The sequence below is a fragment of the Carcharhinus amblyrhynchos genome, chromosome X, assembly GCF_965287045.1.
Source record: "Carcharhinus amblyrhynchos chromosome X, sCarAmb.v2.hapA, whole genome shotgun sequence".
NCBI classification, from domain to species: Eukaryota; Metazoa; Chordata; class Chondrichthyes; order Carcharhiniformes; family Carcharhinidae; genus Carcharhinus; species Carcharhinus amblyrhynchos.
Genome location: NC_137359.1, coordinates 13,988,650 through 14,012,903, shown reverse-complemented (window position 1 = coordinate 14,012,903; position 24,254 = coordinate 13,988,650). Strand labels below are relative to the sequence as shown.

Sequence of the window (24,254 nt, the reverse complement as noted above, 5' to 3'; positions counted from 1 at the left end):
GGCACATGGAGCACTCCAGAATGATAGGGAGTGGGATAGCTTGATCTTGGGTTCGGACATAGTTTGGAACATCGAGGGCCAAAGGGCCTGCACTGTGCTGTACTGTTCTATGTTCTATAAGCAATTCTGTCCTGATGAGTGCAAGACATAAAGTTTTGACAGCATGTATTTTTTTAGAGCAGTACTCCAATTATTATATTCTTATTATACCGGGGGGACATTTTGTCTTTTCATTGAATCATTCTTCATGAAGGCCCTTTGCCTGAAGTGTAGCGACCCTCAGGTTAGATCACCACCAGTCAGCTCTCCCCCACAAAGGGGAATGCAGCTGATGGTCATCTGGCACTATGGCAACTTTATCTTATGGATGCTCCATTTTACTGTAAACTAACCTAAATGCTGGGGAATAGAGCCACCTTCCTCAGTCCCTAATTGTTATAATCAGAATGATATTCTTTTGTTCCAATCCTGTAACATTTCCAAGTTACCTCCATTAGTGGGGGCTTAATTCTACAAATTAGGGGCTACATTTTACCCCTATCTGCCGTTATATGATATACAAACCCCATTGTGGGATACTACATTAACCTATGTCCAGTGCTGGCATGCTTAGCTGATGGAAGAAGTGATTTCATTAGTGGAGGTGAAGGATTTAAACTTGATTTCTTAGTGGGCTTACATTAACGCTGCAATGAAGTTACTGTGAAAATCCTCCAGTCGCCGCACTCCTATTTGGGTACACTGAGGGAGAATTTAGCACCTAACCAGCACATCTTTTGGAGTGTGAGAGGAAACCGGAGCACCCGGAGGAAACCCACACAGACATGGGGCAGACTCCGCACAGACAGTGACCCGAGCCGCGAATCGAACCCAGGTCCTTGGCGCCGTGAGGCCGCAGCGCCAAGCACTGTGCCACCGCCGACAGACTATATCATGCACCGAGCAGTTTTGTCGATGGAACCACCAAGTGGTCTCCCTGCGTTTCGCTCCAAAGGTTATGCTACAAGAAAATGAAAGATCTGAAATCTCAGGAAAGTGGCTCTTATCACTAACTTTGTATTGAGCTGAGGCAAAAAAGCAGACCAGATTTGAGAATGAGAGCTTTATTCATAAACAGGAATGTCATAAAAAGTAAATCCCCGATACAAAGTGATAAAAGACTATCGAAACAAGTGTTCAGCACCGAAAGCAGAGGGCTATTTCCCAATTTCCAACAACTACAGTGTGAATGGCTTATAACTATTCCAAACAGCAGACATGATCAAAAAAACTCATAAACCATCAAACTAAAGGCAATAGATGAAACAGAATTCTTGACAATCAACTCAGTGGGCTGGTATTAGTTTATTTCCTCGTTGACTCAGTAAGACTGCTCTATTTTCTTCACAATCAACGTTTGCCCGCTGGTGCTACTGGAGGAGCCAGAGCCGATGCCCATGCCGATGCCGATGCCCATGCTACCACCACCGCCAAGGGAGCTTTCTAATCCCCCACTCATGCTCGAGAATCCCATCATATTCGCTGCAAAAGAGGAAAGGAAAGCATTTATAATCTTCTTTCTCCCTCCGTGGGAACTGCACATCCCTAATTGCGGCTAAGCAGAATTTTATACACCACCTTTAACAAAGTAAAACGTCTCAAAGTGCTTTATCAAACAGAAATTTGACATCAAGGCTCATATCAAGATGGCTTGCTCAACCAAGTAGCTCCTAAGTAAGAGGTACAGAGGAGGTCAGGGAGGCAGTTCCTAAACTCAATTGTGTGGCCACCCCAGGTGGATGACTGAAATTCGGCATGTGGACCAGGAATGCAATAGTCTGAGATTACGTACCAACCGACCCAAGAACAGCTTCTTCCCTGCTGCCGTCAGACTTTTGAATGGGCCTACCTCGTATGAAGCTGATCTTTCTCTACAATGACTGTAACACTGTATTCTTACAGGAAAAACTTACAGGATACTGCGAGGCCAGGATGGAGTGGACATGGAGAAGATGTTTCCACTAGTAGGGAAAACTAGAACCAGAGGGCACAACCTCAGGGTAAAGGGACGATTCTTTAAAACAGAGATGAGGAGGAATTTCTTCAGCCAGAGAGTGGGGAATCTGTGGAACTCTTTGCCGCAGAAGGCTGTGGAGGTCAGGTCATTGAGGGTCTTTAAGACAGAGATAGATAGGTTCTTGATTAATAAGGGGATCAGGGGTTATGGGGAAAAGGCAGGAGAATGGGGATGAGAGAAATATCAGCCATGATTGAATGGGGGAGCAGACTCGATGGGCCGAGTGGCCTAATTCTGTTCCTATGTCTTATGGTCATATTCTGCACTCTCTCCTTTCCTTCTCTATGAACAGTATGCTTTGTATAGCATGCAAGAAACCATACTTTTCACTGTATACTAATACACGTGACAATAATAAATCAATAAAGGACAAGTGTTGAAAAGCATTTTTGTGTTGGAGGATGTTACAGAGATAGAACGGGATGATACCCTGGAGGGATTTGAGCACAAGAATGGGAACTAGACTCAAGGCAATCTTAGATTTGGAGCCAACGTAGATCACTGAGCACAAAGGGTGGACAGGGCTTGGTGCAAGCTTGACTGGTGGGTAGTCTTGTCGATGGAGTGGCTATGGGTTCAGAAGCACAGCTCAAAGTCCAGTATGGCACCAAGGCTGGTTCAGGCTTGGCATTTGTTAGAGAGTGTGAGCGAAAAGACAATGATTCTGGTTAATCCCATGTTGGAGGAAATTTCTGCTCATCTAATGCCAAATGTTGGACAAGCAGCCTGACTAATCAGAAACAGCGGAAAGGCTGGCAGTGGTACTGAGGTCAAACTGGTTGTCATCAACATTCCCGTGCAATTTGATCTGGTGGTTTTGGGCAATATTGCCAAGAGATAGCAACTGAATGAGAAGGTACAGGTGGGTGAAAGAATATACCCTTCCCTAGGTAACAATGTGGGAGCGGGCACAGAAGCCATTACACAGGAAATTCTCTGGTTATGACTGGACAGATCGAAGCGGATTCAGAACCCCATACAGCAGGACAAAGCAGAATAGGCACTGGAGGTACCGTGAACCACATCTATGGCTGCAAAACGGACAGGGAAGGCTGAGGGGAGACAGTTTCATACGGCCACAGTTAACGCCATGTCAGTTGTGAGGTGGGCACTTGCTTTAGGGAGGTAACAAGGACTTTGAAGGAGAGGGGGAAAATAAAGCAAGCTTGGGGACTGCAAAAGTGAAGGGTGAAGCGTGGGATTTTTTGTGGTGGGAGGTGATGATTTGAAGGGGACAGTATTCGAGGAGAATGAATCATTCATTGAATCAGCGAGCAGCCAGGATACAAGCTGGGCAGCCAGCAATATTGGAAGTGCACTGAATGACAATTGAGCTTCACGTTGGATGCGATTATGTATGACAAAAATGAGAGCAGAAATGTTGGCAAAGTCACTCAGGCTCTGGGAACAGAGCAAAGAAAGATGAAGATTTGGGGAGCACTGTATAGATCCTTCTTCAGAACACACGCACTGTGGCCCAAAATGACACATTCCCTTCTCAACAAAATGAAAAATCTACTGTGTAAATCCCCACTTCTGTTTATTTCCTTGCTCTTCCTGCAGGAATTCTTAGTTCAAACTAGGAGTGAGAAATTCTCTTACCTTGGCTCTGTACTTGCTGGATATTGAGGGTTTTTACCCCTTCTAGCATTCTGTTGACAAAGGAAACACATTCACATTACAGCAGGTAATGTGCAATATATTTACAGTCAGGTATCCCACCCCCCACACCGCTGAGTTTACCAATACTACCCCCCCCGCCCTCTCCCAGGGACACTGGTATGTGCTGGGGTTCAGTTCCGAATGGCCACAGTCACCCTCCAGCCTCTCAGTCAAAGTGCCCATCAGGCAGTAAATGCCAACAGGCCATTTGATCACAAGGGATAGGAACTCCAGAACTCGGAGTGAGTTTGATGTTTGCGTCTCCCCGCTCGATACCCAGGCAGCTTGCAAACCAAAGATCTTGTCGAATACCACGGCACTCTGAATGTCCGCATTCGGCTCAATTCAGAGACCAGAACTACCAATCAGATTGTAAATGGAGGGATGGACTGTGCTGGAAGTGCCCTCGATCTTACCTTTTCTCCTCTCCTTGCAGAAGACTATCGTAGGTGGCAATCTCAATAACCAGAGCCATCTTGATTTGTGCCAAGGCATCGTATTCCTGGACTTGCTTGGCCAACTGTTTCCGTGCATTGGCAATGGCATCATCCAGTTCTGTAATCTTGACCTTAGCTTCTTTGAGAGACAGTTCGCCGCGTTCCTCTGCATCTTTGATTCTAGCCTCCAGTACCTGACGCTAAATAGCACAAATATTAATATGGTCAGAGTCATCGACATGCTGTGCATCAGAACAAAGCACAAAACAAGTCCACGGGCTTATGACCAGCGCCTTTTGGACTGCAGACGGACTGGCAATGGATTCCCTGCAGTCCAGAAGGCAGCCATTCAGCCCATCAAGTCTGCACCAGTGCTGCCCGCCAAATTCTGAGCTCACTGCAGCATGAAAAGAGGGTAGGATTGCGCCCAAACGTATTTACCCCACTAATGTGCCCCTAACCTAATCTTGAGACACTGAGGGGCAATTTAGCATGGCCAATCCACCTAACCTGCTCATCTTTGGACACTATGGGGCAATTTAGCATGGCCAATCCACCCTAACCTGCACATCTTTGGACACTAAGGGGCAATTTAGCATGGCCAATCCACCTAACCTGCTCATCTTTGGACACTAAGGGGCAATTTAGCATGGCCAATCCACCTAACCTGCACATCTTTGGACACTAAGGGGCAATTTAGCATGGCCAATCCACCTAACCTGCTCATCTTTGGACACTAAGGGACAATTTAGCATGGCCAATCCACCTAACCTACACATCTTTGGACACTAAGGGACAATTTAGCATGGCCAATCCACCTAACCTACACATCTTTGGACACTAAGGGACAATTTAGCATGGCCAATCCACCCTAACCTACACATCTTTGGACACTAAGGGGTAATTTAGCATGGCCAATCCACCTAACCTGCACATCTTTGGACACTAAGGGGCAATTTAGCATGGCCAACCCACCCTAACCTGCCCATCTTAGGGAGGAAACCGGAGCACCTGGAGGAGACCCACACGGACACGGGGGAGAATGTGCAAAGTCTGCACAGTCACCCGAGGCTGGAAATAAACCTGGGTCCTTGGCGCTGAGAGGCAGCAGTACTAACCACTCTTACCATTATTGAAAGGTCATCAGTGAGAGAGCAAGACTGGCTAGGAGAAACTAAATTGAACTGATTCTGTGACCAGTTCTTAACTAAGCGCTATTTTGCAGATTGGGAGAGAATGACAGAGAACTGCAAACAGCCCATTACAACAACTGTCCAGTTGCTGTCTATTATCCTGTTGCTTTCACTCCTTTGCTTACCTGGTTTCTCAGATTCTCAATGTCATTATTCAGTCCACGGATACGCAGGTTCAGGTTTTTAATCTCATCTCTCATCATGCCGAGTTCATCGCCGTATTGTCCAGATGACATGCTCAGTTCCTGAGTCTGCAATAAAGTTTTTAAAGAGTATTTATTAGTCACAAGTAAGGCTTACATTAACATTGCAGTGAAGTTACCGTGAAATTCCCCTAGTCGCCACACTCCAGCGCCTGTTTGCGTCAATGCATCTAACCCGCACATCTTTGGACTGTGGGAGGAAACCGGAGCACCTGGAGGAAACCCATGCAGACATGGGGAGAATGTGCAGGCTCCACACAGACAGGGACCCAAGCCGGGAATCAGACCCGTTTCCCTGGCGCTGTGAGGCAGCCTTGCTAACCACTGTGCCACCGTAAACCCCACGCAGACACGGGGAGAATGCGCAAACTCCACATAGACAGTAACCCAAGCCTGAAATCGAACCCATATCCCTGGCGCTGTGAGGCAGCAGTGCCACTGTAAAACCCACGCAGACACTGGGAGAATGTGCAAACTCCACGTAGACAGTAACCCAAGTCTGAAATCGAACCCATATCCCTGGAGCTGTAAGGCAGCAGTGCCACTGTAAAACCCACGCAGACACTGGGAGAATGTGCAAACTCCACAGAGACAGTAACTTAAGCCTGAAATCGAACCCGGTTCCCTGACGCTGTGAGGCAGCAATGCTAAGCACTGTACCCACCCCAGTGAAAGACCTGTTAGTAAAAGAGCTTTGCGCTCCAGCACGGACTGCAGATCTAAGTGGGACACGAGGATCGGGATATGAACCTTAGTTTTTCTCCACGCCTCCGACTGCTGACGGTTTGCATTGGCCAGCGCGTCGTACTTCTCCCTGGCTTCTGCGATCAGCTGCTCGACATTCAGTCCGGGTCCACCTGCAAGTTGCACGCTGACAGCTGTGTTCTGAATCTGAGCCTGGAGCTCACGGATTTCCTAAGGAGTCAGCAAGGTGGGACAGGAGGTTAGAAAAAAAACAGATTGAGAAGCATTGTGGGGAACCAATTTGGTTGGATGGAACAGCAGAAGAGGACCACGTGCTGTGTCCGTTTTTTTTACCTCATCGAAAATTGATTGGAGGAAGTTGATTTCGTCAGTTAGGCTTTCCAGTTTAGCTTCCAGCTCCACTTTGTTCATGTAGGATTCATCCACATCCTAAAGTGAGGAGGGAGAAATTATTTTCAGTCAGGAGATCAGTTCACCTTAGCCAGACAAATATAATCTGGTCAGAGATTAAATATAATCTAGATAAATATAATGTAGGCAGAGATATATATATATCGATATAATCTCACCTTCTTGACGAGGACAAATTCATTCTCCATCTCTGTACGCTTGTTAATTTCATCCTCATATCTGGAATAAAACAGATGATTTATTGAGGATCTTCAGGAAGGCAATCCACATCCCCAGTCTGATTATCCATCTGTACATTCACTATCCCGCCCCTTTCCCTCCCCACCGAGGGTAGTCTTTACTGAGTGGAAGAACCGCTCAGCCCGGGAGTCCACCCACATTTACCAAACCCACTAACTCCTTCCAGCTCCACCCATTCAGAGTTCTCCAGGGACGCCAGAGACTCCACCCCCCAGTCCAGCCACACCCCACACCCTCCCCCCCTTCCCCACTCTCGGGCATTTCTCCGGGACAGGACTGGATAATGTTTCCCAAGGTGGTGGTGGGGGGGGGCGGATGGTACTGAGGTCAAATGGGGCAGTACACGGCTGCATCCCCAGGCATTTTTACACACCCCCGTCTGGCCAACACCCTCTGCATTATTTCGCCCAGGTCCTGCCCAAGAGGTCTTCAGACATAAAGTGATTCAGTTCAGACTGGGGTCACAATGAATCCCACAAATCCCACCACTTACTTGCCCTTGAAGTCCTCAACGAGTCCTTGCATTTGGACCAGGTCAGCTTCGAACTTCAGTTTCTCCTGCCCGAGGGAGTCCAGTTGCCTCTTTAGGTTCTCGATGTAAGTCTGGAACATACTGTCGATGTTGGATGTGTAAGCCCCCTGCTCCTTCAGCAGTTTCAGCTGGATCTCCAACTTCTTGTTTTTCTGCTCCAGCTCGCGGACCTAATGGGGGCAAAAATACAAGCCACGATTGGAACTGGAGACACTCATTCCGGAGGGAAAGGCCAGAGAGAACACTGGATTGGGAAAGGACACGGCAGGGAGCACTGGATTGGGAAAGGACACGGCAGGGAGCACTGGATTGGGAAAGGACACAGGGGGAGCACCACTGGATTGGGAAAGGACACGGCAGGGAGCACTGGATTGGGAAAGGACACGGCGGGGAGCACTGGATAGGGAAAGGACACGGCGGGGAGCACTGGATTGGGAAAGGACACGGCGGGGAGCACTGGATTGGGAAAGGACACGGCGGGGGGGAGCACTGGATTGGGAAAGGACACAGGGGGAGCACTGGATTGGGAAAGGACACGGCGGGGAGCAATGGATTGGGAAAGGACACGGCGGGGAGCAATGGATTGGGAAAGGACACGGCGGGGAGCACTGGATTGGGAAAGGACACGGCGGGGAGCACTGGATAGGGAAAGGACACGGCGGGGAGCACTGGATAGGGAAAGGACACGGCGGGGAGCACTGGATAGGGAAAGGACACGGCGGGGAGCACTGGATAGGGAAAGGACACGGCGGGGAGCACTGGATAGGGAAAGGACACGGCGGGGAGCACTGGATTGGGAAAGGACACAGGGGGAGCACCACTGGATTGGGAAAGGATAGAGGGGGAGCACTGGATAGGGAAAGGACACGGCGGGGGGGCACTGGATAGGGAAAGGACACGGCGGGGAGCACTGGATTGGGAAAGGACACAGGGGGAGCACCACTGGATTGGGAAAGGATAGAGGGGGAGCACTGGATAGGGAAAGGACACGGCGGGGGGGCACTGGATAGGGAAAGGACACGGCGGGGAGCACTGGATTGGGAAAGGACATGGCGGGGAGCACTGGATTGGGAAAGGACACGGCGGGGAGCACTGGATTGGGAAAGGACACGGCGGGGGGGGCACTGGATTGGGAAAGGACACGGCGGGGAGCACTGGATTGGGAAAGGACACGGCGGGGAGCAATGGATTGGGAAAGGACACGGCGGGGGAGCACTGGATTGGGAAAGGACACGGCGGGGGGGCACTGGATTGGGAAAGGACACGGCGGGGAGCACTGGATTGGGAAAGGACACGGCGGGGAGCAATGGATTGGGAAAGGACACGGCGGGGGAGCACTGGATTGGGAAAGGACACGGCGGGGGGGGCACTGGATTGGGAAAGGACATGGCGGGGAGCACTGGATTGGGAAAGGACACGGCGGGGAGCACTGGATTGGGAAAGGACACAGGGGGAGCACCACTGGATTGGGAAAGGATAGAGGGGGAGCTCTGGATTACAAAAGGACAGAGAAAGGGCACACTTACCATGCCAATGAAGCCGGCAAACTGGTCGTTCAGTCCCTTGATCTGCCTGCTCTCCTCCGCACGGATAACCTGCTGTCTGCAGTCGATGGTTGGAAGAGGGGCTGAGAGATCAATGTGTGCTCTCTGTGCCTGCACCAAGCCCAGACCCCCTGACAGACCTCCTATCCCGCTGCTCCCATAGCTTATTAAGCTCTGGCGCCCTGAGATCGGTCTACTCTGCGACATCTGTCTGGTCTGGGAGACTATCAGACTGCGCGATTTTCCAGACATCCTGCTGCCTCCTCCCAGACCCCCAACTAATCCGATTGCTGATCCGCTGGAGTATCTGGTGCTCCTGCCGGTGTTACCTCCAGCATAGGTGCTGATGCTGCTCTTATATTGGGACATGGTTCACGGTTGTGCGAAGGTAGAGCTCCGGACTTTCCAAAGAGACTGAACGGCTGCTGCAGGCTGACGGTGCACCCAGTGCCTTTTAAAGGCTGTGCGGAGCTGGGCTCGGTCAGAGTATCAGATAACACCAATCCCATCTCTAGGGTGGAGCGAGAAACCGCCCTCTGCCACTGTGCCCCAACCTGTCCCAGTGTAGAACAAGCACACCGACCCCACCCTGCTCCAAGCTGTGTGCCTTCCCTTAAAGTTTCTTTATTACAACTAGACTTTATATCAACACTGCAATGAAGTTACTGTAAAACTCCCCCCCAGTCACCACACTCCTGTTAGTCTACACTGACCTTGGTCAATCCACCTAACCTGCACATGTCTGGACACTAAGGGACAATTTAACATGGTCAATCCATCTAACCCACACCCATTGCTTTGGCTGATGGGATTAAGGAAAATCCAAAGGCATTTTACTCTTATATTAGGAACAAAAGGGTGGTTCGAGGGGAAATAGGTCCTCTTAGGGACAAAGGAGGGGAATTGTGCATTGAGTCTGAGGGAATGGGGGAGATCCTGAATGAACACTTTGCGTCGGTATTCACGAAGGAGAGGGGCTTGGTGTCTTGTAATGTCTTGGAGGGAGCTGTAGACCAGTTGAGGGAAATATCCATTACGAGGGTAGAAGTGTTAGGGTTTTTAGGTAGCATAAAAACTGATAAAGCTCCGGGGCCTGATGGCATTTATCCCAGGCTGCTTAGGGAGGTGAGAGATGAAATTGCTGGGCCTCTGACGCAAATCTTTGTCTCTTCTTTGGACACAGGTGAGGTCCCAGAGGACTGGAGGATAGCTAATGTGGTACCGCTGTTTAAAAAGGGCAGTAGGGATAACCCTGGTAATTATAGGCCGGTGAGTTTGATGTCAGTGGTAGGAAAGTTGTTGGAAAAAATTCTTAGGGTTAGGATGTATAAGCATTTGGAGCGTTGCGATCTGATTAGGGATACACAGCATGGCTTTGTTCAGGGGAGGTCTTGCCTTACGAATCTGGTAGAATTTTTTGAGGAGGTGACAAAAACAGTTGCCGATGGGTGAGCTGTTGATGTCGTCTATATGGATTTCAGTAAGATGTTTGACAAAGTCCCTCACGGTAGGCTGGTAGAAAAGGTTAAGGCTCATGGGATACAGGGAAAGGTATCTAGATGGATTGAAAACTAGCTGGGCAACAGGAGACAGAGAGTAGTAGTGGAAGGGTCCTTTTCTAGCTGGAGGTCTGTCAGCAGTGGTGTGCCGCAGGGCTCAGTACTGGGACCTCTTCTATTCGTAATATATATAAATGACTTGGAAGAGGGCGTACGTGGTGTGATCAGCAAGTTTGCAGATGACACAAAGATGGCAGGATTGGCAGATAGTGAGGAGGATTGTCAGGTGACACAGCAGGATATAGATAGGCTGGTATATTGGGCAGATAAATGGCAGATGGAGTTTAATCCTGACAAATGTGAGGTGATGCATTTTGGACGGAATAATGCAGGGAGGAGTTACATGATAAAGGGTAGACCAATTAAGAGTATAGAAATGCAGAGGGACCTGGGAGTGCAAGTGCACAAGTCTCTGAAGGTGGGAACTCAGGTGGAGAAGGTTGCAAAGAAAGCTTACGGTATGCTAGCCTTTATAGGAAGGGGTATAGAGTATAAGAGCTGGCGTCTAATGCTACAGTTGTACAGAACGTTGGTTAGACCGCATTTGGAGTACTGCGTCCAGTTCTGGTCACCTTACTACCAGAAGGACGTGGAGACCCTGGGGAGAGTGCAGAGGAGGTTTACCAGGATGCTGCCTGGTATGGACGGACTGCGTTATGAGGAAAGATTGGGTAAACTGGGGCTCTTTTCCTTAGAAAGACGGAGATTAAGGGGGGGATCTGATAGAGGTGTATAAAATAATGAAGGGTATAGATAGAGTAAACAGTGGCAGGCTTTTTCCTAGATTGGAGACAAATATCACGAGGGATCACGAGCTAAGGGTGAAGGGGGAGAAGTATAATTTGGATACTAGAGGGAGGTTTTTCACACAGAGGGTCGTGGGGGTATGGAATGCACTACCAAGTAAGGTGGTGGAGGCAGGCACGCTGGACTTGTTTAAGGTTTACTTAGATAGGCACATGAGTGAAACAGGGATGGAGGGTTATAGGAGAAGGTTTTAAATAAGGGTCAGAGCCTCGGGACATTACTGGAAATCTAATGCTACATGTGTTGATGTTTTTGTCTCTTTACTCCGCAGGTGTGTCGGTCCACCTTGTTGTCTAACGAGGGGTATGCACACGGTGGGTCGTGCGTGGGCTGCTCTTGGATGTTTCGAGAGTGGCCTAGTACTTCGCGTCATTGTGTGTGCTTAAAACTGGACCAGCAGATGGGCACCACCACAGCTCAGTGACTATCACTGCTAGCTGTGCAGATACATGGATTTGGGCCAGTGTCTGTGGGAGTTTGCGCATTTTCCCTGTGGTTGTGTGGGTTTCCTCCGGGTGCTCCGGTTTCCTCCCACACCCCAAAGATGTGCTCTTAGGCTGATTGGTGTAACAAACTGTCCCTAAATTATTCTCCCCTGAATCTGGTTTCCAATGGGGGTACCATACGCATACACACGGGTCAAGGGAGGTGTAGGAAAAATACATTGTTAAGATGGCGGCGTGGGCTCGTTGGGCCGAAGGGCCTGTTTCCCGTGCTGGGTTGTTCTTTGTTCTTTGTTTTGTTGTATCTTTGGACACTAAGGGACAATTTAGCATGGCCAATCCACCTAACCTGCACATCTTTGGACACTAAGGGACAATTTAGCATGGCTAATCCACCTAACCTGCACATCTTTGGACACTAAGGGACAATTTAGCATGGCCAATCCACCTAACCTGCACATCTTTGGACACTAAGGGACAATTTAGCATGGCTAATCCACCTAACCTGCACATCTTTGGACACTAAGGGACAACTTAGCATGGCCAATCCACCTAACCTGCACATCTTTGGACACTAAGGGACAATTTAGCATGGCCAATCCACCTAACCTGCACATCTTTGGACACTAAGGGACAATTTAGCATGGCCAATCCACCTAACCTGCACATCTTTGGACACTAAGGGGCAATTTAGCATGGCCAATCCTCCTAACCTACACATCTTTGGACACTAAGGGGCAATTTAGCATGGCCAATCCACCTAACCTACACATCTTTGGACACTAAGGGACAATTTAGCATGGCCAATCCACCTAACCTACACATCTTTGGACACTAAGGGACAATTTAGCATGGCCAATCCACCTAACCTACACATCTTTGGACACTAAGGGACAATTTAGCATGGCCAATCCACCTATCCTACACATCTTTGGACACTAAGGGACAATTTACCATGACCAATCCATCTCCTGCACACCTTTGGACTTTGGGAGGAAACCGGAGCATCCAGAGGAAACTCACGCAGATATGGGGAGGATGTGCAGACTCCGCACAGACAGTGACCCGAGCCCGGAATCGAACCCTGGTTCCCGGAGCTGTGAGGCAGCGGTGCTAACCACTGTGCCACCATGCCACCTTGTAGCCATCAGCTAGATGTAGGGCTCGGAAATGCTAAAGGCCTTGCACAGGAGACCTTTTTTTGTGTAAAATGAACGTGATAACCATTACACTAGAGAAACAGTGTGATAAGATCATAATGATCACTTTTACATGAGATTACAACTGAATTCTCAGGCGGTTTTGATTTAAAGCATTGGCCAAGTGGGTCAAGGCACCAGTTTTCGACAAGGACGCTTCCTGAATGTAAATGGGGGCAGCAGCTCACAGTATTGGAGTCTATTGTTAGGATTTTCCAGCCCCACTCACACTGAAACCAGAAAATCCCACCCAAGGTCAACAGACCTTTCTATGGTCCGATTCTCGTCACAGGCAGGGACCCGTAAGGATTGGTGAGGATCAGTCTATACCTTTCAGTCTTGGCAGCGGGCACTTATCATTAATTTACCAGTCCCATTTTCCAATGGGACTACATGGATTTGCCACCCTGTGCTGGGAGCTGCATTGTCACAATACATACACTAAATACAGGGTTACATCCTGAAGGGCAGGTTCACCGTTGGCGGATAAAAGCCAAAATGTTGCAGGTGCAGGAATCTCAAGCAGAAAATGCTGGAAGACCCTCAGTAGGTCTGACAGAGAGTGGAGTCAGGATAGCTCTACCCTCTCTCCACAGGTGCTCAGGGTTTGCGGATCCAGGGCACATGTGATGTCCCTTGTCCCCGGCCAGCTGTCCCCAGCACATTTCAAGAATTCAGTACAGAACAGCATGGGGAGATGGTATAAGCGAGGGCAAAGTAGGCACAGCTCCCTTCATCAATGTCTCTGGAGACATCTCCCCGGGTGCAGTATTCATAGAATCCCTACAGTGCAGTTGGAGACCATTCAGCCCATTGAGCCTGCATCAACCACAATCCCATCCAGGCCCTATCTGCATAACCCCACATATTTATCCTGCTAATCCCCCTGACATAGGGGCAATTTAGCATGGCCAATCCACCAAACCTACACATCTTTGGACACTAAGGGACAATTTAGCATGGCCAATCCACCTAACCTGCACATCTTTGGACACTAAGGGACAATTTAGCATGGCCAATCCACCTAACCTACACATCTTTGGACACTAAGGGACAATTTAGCATGGCCAATCCACCAAACCTACACATCTTTGGACACTAAGGGGCAATTTAGTATGGCCAATCCACCTAACCTGCACATCTTTGGACACTAAGGGACAATTTAGCATGGCCAATCCACCTAACCTACACATCTTTGGACACTAAGGGACAATTTAGCATGGCCAATCCACCAAACCTACACATCTTTGGACACTAAGGGGCAATTTAGTATGGCCAATCCACCTAACCTGCACATCTTTGGACACTAAGGGACAATTTAGCATGGCCAATCCACCTAACCTGCACATCTTTGGACACTAAGGGACAATTTAGCATGGCCAATCCACCTAACCTGCACATCTTTGGACACTAAGGGACAATTTAGCATGGCCAATCCACCTAACCTGCACATCTTTGGACACTAAGGGACAATTTAGCATGGCCAATCCACCTAACCTACACATCTTTGGACACTAAGGGACAATTTAGCATGGCCAATCCACCCTAACCTACACATCTTTGGACACTAAGGGGTAATTTAGCATGGCCAATCCACCTAACCTACACATCTTTGGACACTAAGGGACAATTTAGCATGGCCAATCCACCTAACCTGCACATCTTTGGACACTAAGGGGCAATTTAGCATGGCCAATCCACCTAACCTGCACATCTAGGGAGGAAACTGGCGCACCCAGGGGAAACCCACACAGATACAGGGAGAACATGCAAACTCTACATAGACAGTGACCCGAGGCCAGAATTGAACCTGGATCCCTGGTGCTGTGAGGCAGCAGTGCTAACCACTGTGCCACCGTGCCATCTTCATGGGTCAGTAGAAAATACTGAACAAATAGGCAATTAATCCTGATATTAAAACTGCTTGCGCCATGCCCATTATCCATCCACAGTCCTGACCAAGTGTTACCCTCCCATGATTCACTGGGAGCTGGTCTCCGCCAAGCAAACCGATACAGCAACGTAACACTGATTAGTAACTCACTGAAGTCTTGCCCAGTTAAAACAAACGCACGCCAACTCAGAGTTAAATGAGTATTGCCCCGCTCCCCAAAAGGACCTTGAACATCCAATGTAAGAAATTGTTGGGGTAGGAATCTGGTCCTGTTCGCTATTGTGTACAATAACTTTCATTTATATAGTTAAGGCTCTTCACAGGGTAACATAGACTGCAACAAGACAAGCTGTTCACTAACTCAGAGGTGGTTTGATTTGATTTGATTTATTATTGTCACATGAATTTGTACACAGTGAAAAGTATTGGCTCTTGCACGCTATGCAGATAAAGCATACCGTTCATAGAGAAGGAAGGGAGAGAGTGCAGAATGTAGTCTACCCTGGTCCTTTCACTGCACTTTCAAATCAAATAGCATTGAAAGCAAGAAGCCAGCACCTATCTTTTGTCACTTGTTTCAATGCTCCTCCGCCCTACTTTTCAAATTTGAGTCATTATGGCACAGTAGGAGGCGATTCAGCCCGTCTAGTCCATTCTAGCTCTCTGTGGAGCAACCCAATCAGCCCCATTTCCCTCCCACTCTACCCCCCGGCAAGTTCGTTCCCCATCCAATTTCCTTCTGAATCATCTCCGCTTTCACCCACTGCCCCCCCTGGTAGGTGGCATTGACCATGACTCACAGAAGGGAAGAGTTTGTAAACCAGGATGGGAGCTTTAACGTCAGGTTAGGGTGGGTCGGAAAGCCCAGTGGTAATGGAGGGGGGGATCTTGGTGCAAGTTAGGATGCAGGAAGCAAAGTTGGGGAGGGAGTTTTCTTGACAGAGGCAAGGATGAGGCAGCATGATGAGCAGAGGCAAGGAGATGGAAACCGCCAAAGTAAATATTCCAAAGTTATAAATCAAAAAGTTTCTTTACGATAAAGGAGAAAGAAAGAATGGCTTGAATTACACGCACTTCTTTTGTGGTCTCGTGACATCACGTTACAGCCAATGAAGTACGTGTCCTCACTGTTATAATGTGACAGCCAGTTTGTCAGCTAAATAATCCTACAAACCACAATGTGATCATGATTAATGACTGGATGATTTGTTTTGGTACAGTTCATTGTGGGCGGATTATTGCCCAGAGGTTGCCCTTCTGCCTTTCAGCTGGAAGGTTTTGGGTTCGATGCCCACCCTAGCGATCTGAGCACATAATCCAGGCCAGCGGGGGACAAGCTGCAACCTGCCAACAATATGACCCATCGTGTTTCTGAATGCCATGAGGCCGTTGCCCCAGGCACAGACTTGCCACATTCTGCTGATTCCCGTCCGTGCAGTTTTTTTTTCCTGCCGGTGTGACTGAAGTGGAAAGCAACGGCGAGAGAAGTGAGGTGTGTGCTGATTCCACACAACATTGAGTGTGAGAACCGTGCACTCCCTCTGTGTCCAAAGTGTCAATAATTCTTTTGGTTTTTAACCACTTGACAGTTCCATTAATATAGAAATGATGAAGCATTTTCTATAACTCATTCTGGAATATTCAGCGTGGATTAAATGTATTGAATCTTATTCATGGGGACACGGTTAGTGAACAAGCCCGGTTTCAATCTCGCAGCCCACTGAGATGGAGGGGGCTCCCCCAGGCCCACTATGTTACACTGCTGCTCTTGGCTGATACAGCTTGGGGAGCACTGAGGGAGTACTGTACAGTTGGAGGTTCTGCCTTTCACAGGAGGTGTTAAACTGATGTGGCCTCAAAAGATTTGACTCATTGTTTGAAGGAGATTCCAGAAAGTTCCCTTGGTGACCCTGGCTGATGTTTACCCCTCAATCGACATCTGGAAAGCTGACATTCTCTCTTTCTATTGGGCACTTTAAGAAAATTAAACTTTAAAAAAAAAGGAATTGCATTTTACATCCAGCTTGATGGATTTGGAGGATAGTTTTTAGCATTTGGAATCTACAATTTGAGTTAGACTTGGTGTAAAAGCTTGCTGTTCATTTCAAGGTAAAGTGTGCCACCTAGAGGCCATGGTGGTTGTAACAACCATGGACTCAGTCCGCTCCCTTGGTTCCAAAGTAAGCAGTCACAATTTGGATTAAGAAACATTTTTCTGATTTTTTTTCAGACTATTTCAGTTAATTGAGAAGCTGTGAGGTTGAAGAAGTCTCACAGGCTTCTGAAAACGGTGGCACAGTGGTTAAGCACCGCCGTCTCACAGTGCCAGGGGCCCGGGTTCCATTCCCAGCTTGGGTCACTGCCTGTGTGGAGTCTGCACGTTCTCCCTGTGTCTGCATGGGTTTCCTCCGGGTGCTCCGATTTCCTCCCACAGTCCGAAAGACGTGCTGGTTAGGTGCCAAATTCTCCCTCAGTGTAGCCGAACAGAAGTGTGGCGAATAGAGGATTTTCACAGTAACTACAGACACTTGTCCACCTGAGTTGCCACCCCCAGTGAACTGTGTACCTGCATGCCTAGATCCCTCTGTATGCTAATATTTCTAACTGCTCAACCATTTACTGTATCCTTCCCTCCTGCAGCGGACTTTCCAAATTGCACCACCTCACACTTGTCCGCGTTAAATTCCATAGCGAGGGGGATTGAATATAAAAGTAGGGAGGTCTTGCTGCGGCTGTATAGGGCATTGGTGAGGTCGCAGCTGGAGTACAGTGTGCAGTTTTGGTTGCCGCACTTACACAAGGATATTTTGGCCTTGGAGGGAGCGCAGAGGAGGTTTACTAGGCTGATTCCGGAGTTGAGGGGGTTGAGCTATGAGGAGAGGCTGAATAAACTAGGCTTGTACTTGTTAGAGTTTAGAAGAATGAGGGGAGATCTCACTGAGACGTATAAGATGTTGAATGGGATGGATAGGATAGAGGTGGAGAGACTCTTCCCGCTCAGAAAGGACAGTAGGACTAGAGGGCACAGCCTCAGGATAAAGGGGGGGCGGTTTAGAACGGAGTTGAGGAGGAACTTCTTCACTCAAAGGGTGGTGAATCTCTGGAATTCTCTGCCCGTTGAAGTGGTGGAGGCTGCCTCGCTAAATATTTTTAAGACGCGGGCTGATGGGTTTTTGATAAGCGAGGGGATTAAGGGTTATGGGGAGAGGGCGGGAATGTGGAACTGAGCCACGACAGATCAGCCATGATCTTATTGAATGGCGGGGCAGGCTCGAAGGGCTAGATGGCCTACTCCTGCTCCTATTTCTTATGTTCTTATGTTCTTATGTAAATTCCGCCTGCCATCTTTTGGCCCAGGTCTCCAGCTGATTTATGTCCTGCTGTGTCCTCTGACAATCCTCCTCACTATCCGCTACTCCCCCAATTTCTGTATCATCTGCAAATTTATTCATCAGACCACGTACATTTTCCTCTAAATCAGTTTTATATATATTACAAGCAGCAGAGACCCCAGTTCCTTGTGGAGCACCCCTCGTCACAGACCTCCAGTTAGAAAAGTACCTTTCCACTGGTCCCCTCTGCTTTCTATGCCCAAGCCAGTTTTGTATCCATCTTACCAGCTCATCTTTTGTCTTCACCTTCTGTATCAGCCTGCCATGAGGAACTTTATCAAAGGTTTTACTGAAGTCCATGTAAACACCATCCACTCCCCTACCCTGGTCAATGTTTCTTGTCATTTCCTCAATATCGGGCATATTCCTGCACACGAGAGGGCCCTATGGCTATTCCACATGTTATTCATTTGCTGCTTCAAGCACTTTCTGATATCAATCTTTAGGTGCCTTCTTTACTGGAGTGAACCTACATTCCAAACCCTGCCCCCCTCCCCACACATAATATTCTGGATTAATTTTTCCATCCAATTTGTGATCTTGTTCCATCTCTGCAATATCATATGCTTCCTTTCCAAAGTGAGACATTTGTGTCCCTCCAGAATATCCTCGTATCTACACGCCGCTTTAAATATCGTTCCCCTGGATAGTTGGAGTCTTGGGGCGGGACTGTCCGTCCACACTCGCCTGGAAAATCCCACCCGAGGTCAACGGACCATCCCACACGCTACGGTTCCCGTGGCGGGCAAGATGGGAAAATATAGCTCATAGAGTTTGACAGCACAGAAAGAGGCCCTTCGGCCCATTGTGTGTGTGCTGGCCACCAAGCACCTATCTATTCTAATCCCATTTCCCAGCACTTGGCCCGTTGCCTTGTACGCTCTGGCGTTTCAAGTGCTCATCTAAATACTTCTTAATGTTGTGAGGGTTCCTGCATCTACCACCCTTTCAGGCAGCAAGTTCCAGATTCCCACCACCCCCTGGGTGAAAAAGATTTTCTCCAAATCCCCTCTAAATCTCTGGCCTCTTACTGTAAATCTATTCCTCCTGGTTACTAACCACTCCAATAGTGAGAGATCACCTTGGAACCAGTGACCATAATTCCATTAGTGTTAAGATAGCTATGGAGAATGATAGGTCTGGCCCAAAAGTTACAGTTCTAAATAGTCGTAGTAGAGGCGGGTACAATTCAGTCTTTTAAAAAGCATTTAGACAGTTACACGGGTTGGTATAGAGGGATATGGGCCAAATGCGGGCAATTGGAACTAGCTTGGTGGTTAAAAATGGAGCAGCATGGACAGGTTGGGCCAAAGGGCAAAAGTTTCTTCCTATCCACCCTAGCATCTATATGTTTTGGCCAAACACATATCTTGAGAGAGAACAAGTTCAAATTAATTGGACATCAAGTGTAAAAAAAAAGTCTGGCTTCCTCAACCTGTTAGATATTGATATGTCTCCAGAAAGCACACACATACACAATAGGATGCATTTCCCAGTCTCATTGCTCAACAATGCACTTTAAATGTTCATAAAAGGATTTTTAAAATTTAAACTAAATTTGAGAGTAAGAATGTTAGAGACAATAAGAATTATTGGTAACTGTTGGTTTACGATTGTCCTGTTTTACCACATCATTTATGAATTCCTTCATAAATGTTTCACATAAATGCAAAGTTTCTGTGTTGCAGTTGAGCTTATGAACTGCAGCCAGTGCTGATAGGCTGGGGGATGGACAACTTTCCTTCAGTAGGTTCTGAGATGGCTGAAGACTCTGCCACATTCGGGACAGGTTCAGTGGATGAGGAATCTGGGGCTTTATGCGTTCCTTTCGACATTGGTGGCACGGTGGCACAGTGGTTAGCACTGCTGCCTCGCAGCGCCAGGGACCCGGGTTCGATTCCCGGCTTGGGTCACTGGCTGTGCGGAGTCTGTACGTTCTCCCCAAGTCTGCGTGGATTTCCTCCCACAGTCCGAAAGATGTGCAGGTGAGGAGGATTGTCCATGCTAAATTGCCCCTTAGTGTTCAAAGATGTGTAGGTTAGGGTGGATTGGCCATGCTAAATTGCCCCTTAGTGTTCAAAGATGTGTAGGTTAGGGTGGATTGGCCATGCTAAATTGCCCCTTAGTGTCCAAAGATGTGCAGGTTAGGTGGATTGGCCATGATAAATTGCCCCTTAGTGTCCAAAGATGTGCAGGTTAGGTGGATTGGCCATGATAAATTGCCCCTTAGTGTCCAAAGATGTGCAGGTTAGGTGGATTGGCCATGATAAATTGCCCCTTAGTGTTCAAAGATGTGTAGGTTAGGTGGATTGGCCATGCTAAATTGCCCCTTAGTGCCCAAAGATGTGTAGGTTAGGTGGATTAGCCATGATAAATTGCCCCTTAGTGTCCAAAGATGTGTAGGTTAGGGTGGATTGGCCATGTTAAATTGTCCCTTAGTATAAAGATGTGTAGGTTAGGTGGATTAGCCATGATAAATTGCCCCTTAGTGTCCAAAGATGTGTAGGTTAGGGTGGATTGGCCATGCTAAATTGCCCCTTAGTGTCCAAAGATGTGCAGGTTAGGTGGATTGGCCATGCTAAATTGCCCCTTAGAGTCCTGAGATGCATAGGTTAGAGGGATTAGTGGGTGACTATGTAAGGGTATGGCTTGGGTGGGATTGTGGTCGGTGCAGACTCGATGGGCTGAATGGCCTCTTTCTGTACTGTAGGGATCCTGTGAGCAACACTTCTCTATGCTGCCGAGACTTGGACAACCTATCGCAGGCACCTCAAAGCACTGGAGAAATATGATTAGCAATGCCTTTGAATCTGAGTAAGAAATCTCCCAACACCAGGTTAAAGTCCAACAGGTTTATTTGGAATCACGAGCTTTCAGAGCGTCGCTCCTTCCTCGGGTAAGTCCACAGTCACCTGATGAAGGAGCGGCGCTCGTGGTTCCAAATAAACTTTAACCTGGTGTTGTGAGACTTCTGACTGTGCCCCACCCCAGTCCAACGCCAGCATCTCCACATCATTTCTAATCTGATAGCAGGAAAGGTGGCTCACAGTGACACCCTCTCCCAACCCGACTCACCTGCCTTTGAGGCGCTAAGTCACCAAAATAAAATGCTCTGACAGGCGGGACATGTCATTCCGTACACCCACCGCAGGACTCCAGAAGCAGTCGCTCCACTTGGAATTTGGTCACAGCAGGTGATTCCCAGGGAGACGGCAGAAACACTTTAGGGGTGTCCTCGGAGATTCCCTGGAGAGGTCGAACAGCCCTGTTGACTCATAGGAGTCCCTGGTTTGTGACCAGCCAAAATGGAGTGGCACATTGAGGAAGGGAGAGAGCACAGTGAAAGACTGTGCCCGGGATGGCCAGAGGTGAATGTAAGGGAGAATCATACAGTGCAGAAGAAGGTCATTCAGCCCATCAAGTCTGCACTGACCACAATCCCACACAGACCCTATAATCCCATGCCTTTACCCAAGCTAATCCCCTTGTCACTAAGGGACAATTTAGCATGGCCAATCCACCTAACCTACACATCTTTGGACACTAAGGGACAATTTAGCATGGCCAATCCACCTAACCTACACATCTTTGGACACTAAGGGGCAATTTAGCATGGCCAATCCACCTAACCTACACATCTTTGGACATTAAGGGGCAATTTAGCATGGCCAATCCACCTAACCCGCACACCTTTGGACACTAAGGGACAATTTAGCATGGCCAATCCACCTAACCTACACATCTTTGGACACTAAGGGGCAATTTAGCATGACCAATCCACCTAACCTGCACATCTTTGGACACTAAGGGGCAATTTAGCATGGCCAATCCACCTAACCTACACATCTTTGGACATTAAGGGGCAATTTAGCATGGCCAATCCACCTAACCCGCACACCTTTGGACACTAAGGGACAATTTAGCACGGCCAATCCACCTAACCCGCACACCTTTGGACACTAAGGGGCAATTTAGCATGGCCAATCCACCTAACCCGCACACCTTTGGACACTAAGGGACAATTTAGCACGGCCAATCCACCTAACCTGCGCACCTTTGGACTGTGGGAGGAAACCGGAGCACCCAAAGGAAACCCATGCAGACATGGGGAGAATGTGCAAACTACACAGACAGTGACCCAAGCTAGGAATCGAACCCAGGTCCCTGGCGCTGTGAAGCAGCAGCGCTAACCACTGTGCCACCGTACCGCCAGCAGCTAAAGCGTGACAATGTTCTGTTCCCTTCCTTCAGATGTGATCGCTATGCCGGAGTATTAACTGAAACCACAAGCGCACCCTTGTGGTGATAGTTTATAAGTGAAGTCAATTCTATTCAAACACTTGCTTCACCACAATGAGGCAGTGTTGTTTAAGAAATCAAAATAAATCGGAATCTCAGGCTTTTGGTTTCATTTATGTTTTCCTCTTTGAAATAAAGACTCATCTCTCAAAATTACCCCAAAGCACTTCACCACTATGGATTGCTTCACTTGTTTTATGTAAGCAAACACAGCAGCCATTTTCCGCACAGGCCATTCCCACAGTCTTAGCCAAGTCACTGGGAATCATACAATCCCCACAGAGCAGAAGGAGGCCCTTTGGCCCATTGGGTCTGCACCAACTCAATCCCAAGCAGGTCATATTCCTGTAACCCCCCCATGTATTTACCCTAGCCAGTCCCCCTGACAGTAAGGGTCAATTTAGCATGGCCAATCCAACCAACCCGCACATCTGTGGAGTGTGGGAGGAAACTGGAGTAAACCCACGCAGACACGGGGAGAATGTGCAGACTTCACACAGACAGTGACCCAAGCTAGGAATCAAACCCGGGTCGCTGGCACCGTGAGGCAGCAGTGCTAACCACTGTGCCACCGTGACCGTATCTTTATCCATCGAGAAAAATATACAAAAGTCTGAGGTCACGTACCAACCGACTCAAGAACAGCTTCTTCCCTGCTGCTGTCAGACTTTTGAATGGACCTACCTCGCATTAAGCTGATCTTTCTCTACACCCTAGCTATAACACTATATAACACTACATTCTGCACCCTCTCCTTTCCTTCTGTATGAATGGTATGCTTTAGCACACAAGAAACAATACTTTTCACTGTATCCCAATACATGTGACAATAATAAATCAAATCAAATATTAAGCTGATCTTTCTCTAAACCCCAGCTATGATTGTAACACTATAATCTGCACTCTTTCCTTCTCTATGAACGGTATGCTTTGTCTGTATAGTGCACAAGAAACAATACTTTTCACTGTATCCCAATACACGTGACAATAATAAACCAAATCAAATCAAAACCACATGGACCCCTCAGATCTGCTCTGCCATTCAGTATGACCAAGGCCGTTCTTGGTTGTTAGTTGAGATTTTTCTGGGGTACACCATGCTCTGTCAGTGCCATCTCCAATGTTGACATACCGGATTGCATTACTGAGTCCTGATGGCGGGGACTGCAGCTTCCCACTTTCCCTTACGAGCGATGTGTATCCCGCAGCTCAACGATATGAGATACTGGGCCGGTCTTTCCGAATGGATACCCAAGCTGGCCCCGACCCCACCCCACCATTGGATGAAAACCAATTCATTCCAGTGAAATGACCTGCCTCCCCTAACAGAATCACCATACAGGTGGCACGGTGGAACAGTGGTTAGCGCTGCTGGACCCAGGTTCGATTCCTAGCTTGGGTCACTGTCTGTGTGGAGTCTGCACGTTCTCCTTGTGTCTGCGTGGGTTTCCTCCGGGTGCTCCAGTTTCCTCCCACAGTCCAAAGATGTGCGGGTTAGATGGTTTGGCCATGCTAAATTCTCCCTCAGTGTCAGGGGGACTAGCCAGGGTAAATACATAGGGATAGGGCCTGGGTGGGAGTGTGGTCAGTGTAGACTTGATGGGCCAAATAGCCTCCTTCTGCACTGTAGGATTCTGTGATAGTCCTTCTGTGAGGCTTTCTGAGCCTCCACCTCCCC

The 24,254-nt window shown here is 48.2% G+C and overlaps 1 protein-coding gene across 1 annotated transcript; it reads right to left on the bottom strand.

The window, feature by feature from the left end:
• Nucleotides 1–1,087: 1,087 nt before the first annotated feature.
• Nucleotides 1,088–9,425, bottom strand: LOC145361966 (intermediate filament protein ON3-like). Its single transcript, XM_080217967.1, has 9 exons — nucleotides 8,966–9,425; nucleotides 7,401–7,609; nucleotides 6,826–6,886; nucleotides 6,590–6,685; nucleotides 6,302–6,466; nucleotides 5,474–5,599; nucleotides 4,135–4,355; nucleotides 3,659–3,708; nucleotides 1,088–1,521 (listed from the first exon to the last, which is right to left on the bottom strand). The coding sequence occupies exons 1-9, from the start codon at nucleotides 9,350–9,352 to the stop codon at nucleotides 1,361–1,363; spliced, it is 1,476 nt and encodes a 491-aa protein (XP_080074093.1). The 5' UTR covers nucleotides 9,353–9,425; the 3' UTR covers nucleotides 1,088–1,360.
• Nucleotides 9,426–24,254: the final 14,829 nt, after the last annotated feature.

Bases quoted from the DNA above. Each gene is read 5' to 3' on its own strand.
- LOC145361966 (XM_080217967.1), bottom strand. From the start codon at position 9,352: ATGTCCCAATATAAGAGCAGCATCAGCACCTATGCTGGAGGTAACACC. The intron at 5,600-6,301 runs GTTCATATCCCG...ACTTTATTGCAG, and splicing joins AGGCGTGGAGAAAAACTAAG to ACTCAGGAACTGAGCATGTC. The intron at 4,356-5,473 runs GTAAGCAAAGGA...TGTGCTATTTAG, and splicing joins TTGAGAATCTGAGAAACCAG to CGTCAGGTACTGGAGGCTAG.